This window comes from Periplaneta americana, chromosome 13, assembly GCF_040183065.1.
Source record: "Periplaneta americana isolate PAMFEO1 chromosome 13, P.americana_PAMFEO1_priV1, whole genome shotgun sequence".
In the NCBI taxonomy this organism is placed as follows: Eukaryota; Metazoa; Arthropoda; class Insecta; order Blattodea; family Blattidae; genus Periplaneta; species Periplaneta americana.
The window spans coordinates 5,677,532-5,689,005 of NC_091129.1; the positions used below are offsets into that span (position 1 = coordinate 5,677,532).

Consider the following 11,474-nt stretch of genomic DNA (forward strand, 5'->3'; position numbering starts at 1 on the left):
GTATGATGAAATAACAAGCAAAATATTAAAAGCGAGTTCACATATTATAGCTGGGCCATTAAGTTATTTATGTAACTATTCAATGTTCAATGGTATATTTCCCGAGAGATTAAAATATTCAGTGGTTATTCCTATCTTCAAAAAGGGAGAAACAACGTCTACAGAAAATTACAGACCCATATCACTTCTACCAGTCTTCTCCAAAATCTTTGAAAAAGTAATGTATAAAAAATTATATCATCATCTAGAAAAATACAACATTTTAGTCCCAGAACAATTTCGATTTAGGAAAAATAAAGGCACAGAAAATGCAACATTTAGTTTAACTGACAAAATTCTGGAGGCAGTAAATAAAAAATTACAAGTTGGAGGGATTTTCTGTGATTTATCCAAAGCATTTGACTGTATAAATCATAAAATGCTGCTAGATAAATTAGATTATTATGGAATTAAAGGTGTTGTACACCAATGGTTTCACTCATATCTCATAGATAGGAAACAGAAAGTTGAAATCAATATAACTATGAAATCTGCATCGACATGGGGAACTATTAATAATGGAATTCCTCAAGGATCAATATTAGGTCTTCTACTATGTCTAGTGTTTATAAATGATCTTGCTCCCCTAATAAAAGATGTAGGTCATCCCATATTATTTGCAGATGACACAAGTGTAGTAATTACAGCCAATAACTCCAACACATTCCAATCTTCAACAGAGGAAATTCTCTTCAAAATATGTGACTGGTTCTCAGTGAATAAATTAGTATTAAATTGTAACAAAACTAATATAATTCAATTTAAATCCTGTCCAAATTCAACGTCGCAAATTTCTAGCGTTATAATTAACAATAGATCCTTATTAGAAACAACAACAACCAAATTTCTTGGCTTAAAAATCGATAATGTGTTAAATTGGAAAAATCATATTAAAAAATTATCCTCAAACTAAATTCAGCTTGTTTTGCTATTAGATCTATGCAAAAGATAGTAAATATCAATACCTTAAAAACAATATACTTTGCATACCTCCATTCGGTAATGAGTTTTGGAATAATATTGTGAGGAAATTTCACAGATAGTAACAATATATTTCTATTACAAAAAAGAGTAATCAGAATAATAATAGGTGCGAAATCTAGGGAGTCGCGTAGGACTACAAATAATGCCCATGACTTGTCAGTATATCTTTTCATTAATAGTCTTCCTCCTATGTAATCGTGAAAACTTTGTAACTAATTCAACAGTTCATAGCATAAATACACGTCAAAAAAATGACTTTCATACTCCATCGGCAAGTCTATCGTGCTATCAAAAAGGAGTGCGTTATATGGCAGTAAAAATTTTTAATAGCCTCCCTATCGATATAAAAAATGAAACTCAAAACATAAAACTATTTAGGGCCAAATTAAAGAAGTACCTGTTTTCTCACGCCTTCTATTCTGTAGGTGAATTCATGACATTCAATAACACTTCATGAAATTGATACTAAAACTATGTGTTGTACTAGTAAACTATATTGTAAATATCGTCTGTATATATTTCATCTAGACTGTGACTATAAATTAAGATTTTATAATAGTATTAAGTTTTTTGACTTGTTCCATATTCTAGCTGTAAGCATGTATGAATACCATGGAATGTTAATAAATACAATACAATACAATACAATACAATACAATGCAATACAATGCCAGGCCGTGATATACGTCTGTCTTTTTTTTCCCAGTCTATAAATGCGAACTTAAAACAAACGGTAAGGTTATGTAATGATTTATTTTTCATTTTAATATTTTAACAATATTATTTATATAACATATTGCAGGAATAACATCGGCATCTGGAATCTTGTTGATTTTTTCACGGCTTCCTTAATGTTACTTGCATTACAAATGCAGTAACTTTTGTGTGTTGTAGAGTTTACTTAATTTTTGCAAATATTAAAAACGATAATTAACAATGCAATTTAGGTGAAATTGCAGTGGTAAGTTTCCAATTTATAATTATTACTATGTTAAACGTCTCTAAAAATAATATGTTAAAAGCCTAAAGCAGTAAAATGAATATGGCTCTTAAGCGGTAAGAAGAGGGAAATTGTTATGTGTGTTACGTTGGGAATACTGAATGTGGTATTTCACACTTACCGCGTATTGGTTTTGTGCGGAAAGCAAGCAAATACGCACGATCTCGCACAAAATTATTTTCACTTCGTTACATGTAATCCTGTAGTCTATATTGTTACGGAAGGATGTCTTAATGTCTGTGTTAGATCTTCATTGATGGTTTTTCAACAACCAAGGTAATTACTTGCATTTCACTCCTCTCTTGAATTAAAATTAACTTCTTAGTCTCAGGGCTATTTATATGAAGTTAAAGCCCTTCTTCCCGATCTTGATATATTTATCTTTAATTGATAATTTAATTGGTATAGTTTGACGAATTAATTGTCCTTTGTCTTGGCTGTAACTTCTTAACCACCTTATCTTTAAAACAATTGATTGCGCTTATTACTAAAAGGATATAACGCTCTTTCAATTTCCAGATATTTGTTCATGGAAAAGATCTCACAAACTTCCGTAAACAACTACCGAGAATGTGCCTTCCCGATGATCTGGGTGGAACAGGAGGTTCATTGCAAGACAATTGGGGTAAGTATTCTACAGTCACAAAATCCTCGGAGTACTAAGCAATTTTGAAACTGAGAGGTGTTACATGAATGTAGATGGTTATCCTGCGAAGTTCGAATGACATGGAAATATTATGAATCCACCAGCTGAGTAAAGTGATACGGTACGAGAATCTCACACAAAATCCATGAAATCCATGTAAGACTATGTAAGGCACAATATGGAGTTGATTTAACTTCCAGATACCCAATACAGATGCAGCATTCCCCTGTCAGCTAAGGTACAATTCAGCATTGCCATTGAAAGAAGAAAGCGAAAGGACTTGCAAAATTTAAGGTTTATTGCTGAGGAAAGCAGGATGTATTATCAAACTCTGATTTTGAACAGAGAGAACATGAGAGTGAAAAAAAAAAGACAGAATATGTAACATGAATCAGACTGTGTTAACATTTTAATATTTTTTGTGGTTCTATTTCTGTACTTTGATGTGCTTTATGGGAATTTGTGATTTTCTGTCTCATATATTTGAAATTTAAAAAAAAAGTAGCAATGTTAATCTTAATAATAAACTTCCATTTTCTCGTATATTTCAATGTTTCACAAGGGAATTATGATATACTTATCTTTTTTCTTCACGTGGCTCATATATCTTCAGTTTACTTAATTCATACACTGTGGAAGTCAAAAAACCCCAACTCCAGCAGTGTTTATTTCAAATTGTAGCGTAAGATAATGTAAAAATTTAGGTTTTGAAGTATTTAATTCATAAAGAATGTAATTTTACAAAATATTAATAGGTAAATGTATAATATTTAAGGAAAGACTCCACTGAAAATCATGAAAATTTATACAATTTTTTTTAGCTATTTCACTTATTCAGAATTTATATTTTCATACCCCAAATGGATTCAGCTCAATTCTGATTACAAATACTCGTATGTTTACACTTTTTAAATTAAGCCTGGAAGGGGATTGTGGAATTTAAAGAGCTGTCAAAATTGTTTTTCATTGAAGAATTCTTTTTTAAAATTTCTGATTACAAACCTAGTAATTTTTGTTGGCTTCCTGAAGTTACTAGATGAATGTAGTGGAGGAGAATATTAATTCACATAAATATTCATTTTATTTTGAAATCTATTTTTCTGTGTTCATTTTTGTTGATTCAACACCAACTTTCTTATGCCAAATATTAATCAATCTGGATGAAATTTTTACTGCAAGTATTTATGAGGTAGCTGCATGTTTCTATGCATTTATTTTTTGAGATATGCTGCTAGTTTACTTTATTAATATTTTTCTTAATTCTGCTAGTTTATTTTATTAATATTTCTCTTAATGCGTGTGGTTTATTTTATTAATATTTTTCTTAAGAAAAATGTTAATAAATTGACTAGCAGCATTTCTCACATAATAAATGCACAGAAACATGCAGCTACCTCATAAATACTTGTAGTAAAAATTTCATCCAGATTGATTAATATTTGGCATAAGAAAGTTGGTGTTGAATCAACAAAAAAGAACACAGAAAAATATATTTGAAAATAAAATGAATATTTATGTAAATTAATATTCTCCTCCGCTACATTCATCTAGTAACTTCTGGGAGCCAACAAAAAGTTACTAGATTTGTAATCAGAAATTTTAAAAAAGAATCCTTCGATGAAAAACAATTTTGACAGCTCTTTAAATTCCACGCCCCCTTCCAGCCTTAATTTAAAAAGTGTAAACATACGAGTATTTGTAATCAGAATTGAGCTGAATCCATTTGGGCTATGAAAATATAAATTCTGAATAAGTGAAATAGCTAAAAGCTTTGGAAAAATTTTCATGATTTTCAGTGGAGTCTTCCCTCAAAGTCAGTAAGACAGATAAGTTTTTTCTCTCTCCTGTAAAATTTGGTTTATTGGAATTAGGGAGTTTTTGATTGCCCTGTCTCTATTTTTTTTGCAGTTTTGAATGCATTTAGGAGTATACATATAATTTAAAGTGACTATTTCGTTTATATGACGTCATTCCATTTTCGACCAATGAAGTGTAATGAAATTTTGAATTCCAACCAATCACAGTCAGACTTTGCGATAATTTTTGCAGCTAGATTTATCGCTATCAATTTATCGCATGGTCGTCCTTTTGTTTAGTCGTTGTCGCCAACTGTTTCCCCGTAAATTGATACATACATACATTAAGATGCAACTACATGGTTAAACTTTTCTTTCGACTTTAAAGCAAGGAATGCAAGATTGATATTTAATATTAATTAATATATTTACGCAGTGCAGACCACGTTCAAAACAGCACACCATGTAGACACAAAATCTTCATGCATCTTAATTGAACGTACCGTTTAAATTTGATTCTTTCAATATTCTTCCCAGATTGCACGCATACGCGATTGGAATATTGAACTGTGTAGATGCAGCTTTAGTTCCGTTACACACTATAGCGAGAATGCGTTTGTCGAGCTATAAAAAATGCTTTCGTGTAGCACTCATTGTAAATAACGGTCGAAACAAGGCACAGCAGACATTGGTCCTGCTTCCACAGGTAACGTAACCTATAAAATTGTAGCATATAACATTTGTATTGAAATTAAACAATTAATAGACGTTCAAATTTATGTAACATCACCGCATGTCAAACTCAAAGATCTTGCACAGTAATAATGTCTTTGATCAAACTGCCTTCCGTATGGCGTAATAAAATTCGTGTTTTAATTAGGCCTATCTATACAGAGATGGCTTCACTGTGTAGCAACATGTCTCGCTGTGAATATAAAAGCATTGGTATATAGCTGTCCCCACTGTTACTGTTAAATTAAATTATGATTTCAGCAGATAATGAAAATGTATTTGTAATAATAGTAAGAGAAAAGTGCAGTACATGTAATTAACATTGTTAAACCTGTATTTTGCTTTTCGCAATTCGTATTACTTAATAATAACATCGAATTTCTTTATTGCAATAATCGATATTCATCTACGAGTATTTCAACTTCACAATGTCTGAATAGGTTAAGTATTCGTTAATATACAATTCTTAACATTTTGTGATCGAATTTTAGGAATATAGTATTTAAATTTTTATTTTATTCACGAAATAGTCCTAATAAACGTCACTCGAGGTCTGAGATTTCCCAGATAAATCCACTCGCTTCGCTCGTGGATTTATCGGGAGATCTCAGACCTCTCGTGACATTACTACAGATAGTACCGATACATTTGACAAAGTTTAATCATTAGATATACACATTTTGCATAATCAAGTACAATTTCCTATAGTATACAACTCTACTGTATGGGTCTGATGTTGCTCATTTTGGTCTTGTTCATACATTTCTAATTTGTTAATAATAATGTAATACTTCTTTAAATATCTATAGTTTTTTTCTCTTCCCTTACTATTAGAGACTATTTTATGTTTTATGACGCCTAAATGAGGTACTGAAAGAGTTTGTTTTAGGTATCTAGAACACATTTTTTATTACCTACAAATCCGCGGTCTAGTCATAACATATCTTTCCATTCAAACGTCTTTATTACATTGAAACAACATAACTAACAAAATGTGTCTTACATTGGATCCACTTTCTATCTAAATTATTTGTACATCATGCTGGGCTGTTTCAGATCTGTGGCTTAAGAAAATAGACAGTTACCGTGACTGGTTTAAGCGACACGAGAACTTCAAGTCTGACGAGAGCAAAAGGCAAGGAGGTGCCTTAAACTCTGACGACCTCTTCGGCTTTAACGGCTCCTTCAAGGAGCTCACTGTTGACTAAATTCAAGTTAACAGTTAATTGTAACATTCACGGATAACTAAATGAGTTAACTCTTTCTGCAAATGATAATAGAAGTATATTTTGTTTATTATATTAGCCTATGTAATAATTGCATTAGAGCCTTATGGTCACATCTTCCTTTCGAAACCGTATTCGTGTCAACTGGCTGGTTATGTATCATACGTGGAGTTAGGCTGGTGTTCTGTACCACAAGTAGTGATTTACTTCTTTTAAGGATGTTCCAAAACTTAATACAGTAAAATGGTAAAAGGTGAGTTCAGATGGAAGTGTCTAAGGCCCGTAACACACTTGAAGAGTTTTCGCTAGCGAGAAATGTGTTGCGAGATAATTCAAAGATTGATAACATGGATTCAAATGGACGTCCACACACAGGAAGAGATTCTCGTTCGAGGCGAGTTTGTCGCTGGAATCGGTAGCTCAGCGAATTTTCTTGACACATTTATCAAAGATGTTAGACATTTATAGACTACTCTTTATGACGATTGAATGTAGAAAAAGCTATCACAGGTGGCTATGAATTGTATTATTTTTATTTGAAAATGAGGAAAGATGGCTGGTGATTGCAGTCAGAAACTTATCGAACTTGTACGATGTCACCCGTAGGCCTATTTATATGATACACAGGATGAAAACTATAAAAAAACACGAAACTTAAAGAAGAAATCTGGAGACAAATATCAGATTATCTGAAAATAAATAGGACTATATTTTATTTTGATGAGATTTAATAGTATTAATTAAACATTTGAAATAATATATCTGTATGTCTTAACAGTTTACATAATTTTAATCAACACATAGCAAAGAATCCTCTATCTTATCATGCATTGCAAAAAAAACTGTGGTCCATTCAACCTGAAATAACGCCTAAACGTATCATCATTCAAATCGAAACCAGTGTCAAAAACTCGCACTTATTTTCGTAAGATAAGTTACAATGTGGTCGACCTGGTTGGCGAGTTGGTATAGCGCTGGCCTTCAATGCCCAAGGTTGCGGGTTCGATCCCGGGACAGGGGGATGGCATTTAAGTGTGCTTAAATACGACAGGCTCATGTCAGTAGATTTACTGGCATGCAAAAGAACTCCTGCGAGACAAAATTCCGGCACATCCGGCGACGCCGATATAACCTCTGCAGTTGCGAGCGTCGTTAAATAAAACATAACATTTAACTTACAATGTGATTTTCAGATATTTCTGGCTTTAATTTTAGGCCTACTTTTTCTTTTCTTTAACAAAATATGTTCATGTAACTCCATTTCCTCATCATCTGAATACTCAGATTCAACATAGCGTTCGTACGTACGTAATTTGTAGAGTACGACAATATACTAACAGTCTTACTAATAAACCGTGTATAGTTTTTATACGAGACTTATGCGGAGTTGAGACAGAAAACGTTATTAATAAACCGTGAATAAGCTATGGACGTATAAACAGGCTGTAACTATACATGGGAATTGCTTTGCAGTAGTTATATACACGAAACCCCTTGTTTAAGCGTTGTGTATAGGGAAAAAATGGCCGCCCCTCTAACAGCTGTTCGTATCGACTGTCATTTTATGATGATGGTTACCTCGTAACCACAGAAGAACAAACCAATGATCATAGAATTATTAGAATAATATTGCTTTAGCTTGTACTCTTTGACCAAAATGTAGTGTGGTAATCGATTAGAGCCAGTTGTACTATCGATATTTAACACGCCACACTAGAGCGCTCTACCGGATCAAGTAGAGAACCTCAGATATTCTATTATCTTTCGTAACGAAGTAATGACGAAACTATGACGTAGCTGTGTAACAGTTATACTGTTATACACGATGTATGTATTGATTATTAGTAAGGAATTTACACACGACTTATAAACGAGCTACTCATTGTACAGGGACATCATTTTATTTTTACTTGCATTTTTATTGTACCTGCATTTCTGAATGTACTTCACTCTCACCCCTTCACTAATGTCCTTGCTCACGTCAGACACACAAACTTACGGCCGCTGTTGCATTCGAAGTCTTCAAGCAGTGAAGTAAACACTGCAGTGTATAGTGTGTTTCAGAAATATGGTTGCGTTTTCTATAGAAGAAAGAACCTATATTAATAATATCGTACTAAAAAATTACATTCAAGAAACGATAAATTCAATTTTAGAGAATATGCTTCAAAATGTTTTTAATAATATACGTACTGAATTGAAGCCTGCATTGTAATGAACGGCAACCATTTTCAGCAACTATTTTAAAAATTCATATTAGCTTATTTTGAATTGAGGTGGCTAGAAGCAAAGGAATGCTAGTGACATTTGTAATAACATGAGTTAAGTGCATCCAGTGTAAGCTAAAGTATCTAAAATTTTAGTGGCAAAGGGATATTTTAATCGCATCACACATTAAAATTTAAATAAAAAATTTCACCGATTTTACAAAAGCTTAAATATTTAAACACCATTTTCTCAAAAGTAACTTAAATGCACTTACAGCCCTTTACTTATGACCCCCTCAATTTAATGCACTTTCTATATTGTATAATAACATCAATAATTAATATGCTAAATCAAGTAGACATTACATAACGAACATAGCCGCCTTAAAAAGTTGAGTTTTTGAAAAAAAAATGTTACTACTCTACTGTATTTTGATAAATTCCGTAAGAGTGATGATCAAACTGAAAATCGTAATATCGTATTTCCCTACAACATAAATGGATACACTACTTTTCTCTCCTCCTATACCTAGTAAAATGATTTGTTTACATATTGCACTAGTAATATCAAACTCCTGTAATGGAAGGGGTGCAACAGTGTTTCCGAGTATAGCCAGGTTAATGTTAAAAATGTTGGTAAAAATAAAGTGATGTCCCTGTATAAGTATAAGACAGTTAAAAGTCAGTATATACAGTTTTCATTAGTAAGACCGTTACAGGTTATATACTTAAGTACTCGACAATATATGTAAATACATAACCTATAATATTTCCCCCAACGAGTGATTACTATAATCAGAAAAATGCTCTTTGCGTGAAGGCAGTGCATAGATGATCATAGCGAGGTGTGATCTATGATAGCGAGAAATCGCCAAGTGTGTGGAGGAAGGCTCTTCGCCTCTTTCTCGCGACACATTTTTTCTCGCTAGCGAAAACCCTTCAAGTGTGTAACGAGCCTAATCCAGGGGTCGTCAGCACAGAGCACGCTGACGCTAGCCTCTCTTCCCCGCGGAAAACGCAGTGCACTATAGTGCTCTCGTAGCTGCTAGCGGGTATGCTCTCTATCTCTCCCTGTTGCACGACTGTGCACACGGGACGGCACCGCTTACCCATTGCACATTTCAGCGAGTGCTGACGACAACTGGTCTAAACAATAGAGAGCGAGATCTGATCGGGACTACTAACTAGAATGCACGGAGCCGCATTATTTATATTGCTAGTTTGCCTGTAAGTGTTATTAATGTTTATACATGTGCAGGCAAACTCAACCGCGCATAATATAGAAGTACAGTCTACTATATACAGTCATGAAGCTCAATATGTAGTAAAAATGCAAACATGGGTAGTTGCCCACCACTAGGATCGCTACTATCGCCTCATCATCGCAGATCTCTCTCCTATATAGTAGACGACAAAATATGTTACACTTTCGTTGTGTTCTTTTGGAAAAAATAACACCTTCCTTCCATTATTGAAATATTAAATGCATAAAGTTAATTTATTATTTTAATGAAGTATATTAAATTCCACCATAAACTCGAAGATACCTGCAAGAAATAGGTTAATATTATTTTTGTTTGTGCAAAACGAACTGAAATTTACTATAATCGCTTCACTCATTCAAGATTATAGCGATAATTAAATATGAAACCAATAAATATTAATTTTCATTTCCCTTTACAACAATAATAATGGAAATATGAATTAATGGAGTAACTTACGTGTACCGGTACTTGTAGTGTAGGCTTACGTAGTTAACAAAGTGGGATGAGGTTAAGCAATAATAATCACACCAGAACTGGAAATAAATCGTGATCAATAAATTTTATTGTAACATACTTTTTCTACGTCTGTAGTAAAGTAACAAATAAAAATAACAACAAAATTAACAGCTATAATTAAAAACATATCCTTTTAAAATAAATAGGCCTAAGCAATAATAATCCCACCAGAATTGAAAATAAAACGTGATCAATAAATTTCATTAAAACAAACTTAATTTTTCTACGTCTCTAGTAAAATATTATTACGCCAATTATTGTATTTTAGCCATTAACATTTTCATTACAACCAATAACGAACATTTCACAAGCATCAATGTGAAATACGCAACGAGCTAGCACTCGATGGAAGTACGACACAGTCCAAAGTCGACCGTGGACAATCTATTGTGTCTAGTTGCTAACCGCTTGGAGCGCTTTATCACGAGATTTGCAAAAAATCACCTCAAGCTTCGCGATTGTATATAGTAGACTCTGATAGATGTATATCGTTATAGTTGGACTGCGAGATTTGTCTACTCAAGCTTTTCAAGAAATCACCCCTCTTATGTTACAACGGACATGGGCTGAATTGCATCACCGTTATGAGTTGTGCAGGGTGCGCAATGGGGGTCATGTTGAGCTCTGAGGAATCTCCCACCTTTTAGTGTTGTATGCACAAAGTTTCAACAAATAAAGTTCAGTAGTAAATGTTTTACGGTGTTCTTTATTTAATCCATAACCAAACGGATCACCCTGTAGTTTACTGCAAAAAATCACACGAACTGTTTCTCTAATGTAAAATTTTAATCTTTCCCGCTTCCATAAAGCAGTATCATATTTAAAGAATTTTCTGATTGTGTGATTTTCGAAACGGAGTAAAAGACTCCCAGTTTCTAATAATCGTTGTACTGCTACAAACGTTCGCCGATTAGGCAACCTTCATTCCGGAAAATGTTGGCGGTACATCCTTCTTGCCGCATTTCAATTACGACGAAGTGGACTTAGTATTTCTGCGAGGACTGTTCAATTAGGCACTCAGGATTCAAAGCTTCTCTATTTCGGCGACGAACGTATTTGACTC

The 11,474-nt window shown here is 33.2% G+C and overlaps 1 protein-coding gene across 1 annotated transcript in view; it reads left to right on the plus strand.

The window, feature by feature from the left end:
• Positions 1-11,105, plus strand: part of LOC138711703 (alpha-tocopherol transfer protein-like) — a 51,690-nt gene extending 40,585 nt beyond the window's left edge. The window contains exon 7 of the mRNA XM_069842850.1: positions 6,254-11,105. Coding sequence (XP_069698951.1) covers positions 6,254-6,405 — 152 coding nt within the window. The 3' untranslated portion in view covers positions 6,406-11,105. The remainder of the gene's footprint in view (positions 1-6,253) is intronic.
• The last annotated feature ends 369 nt before the right edge of the window (positions 11,106-11,474 follow it).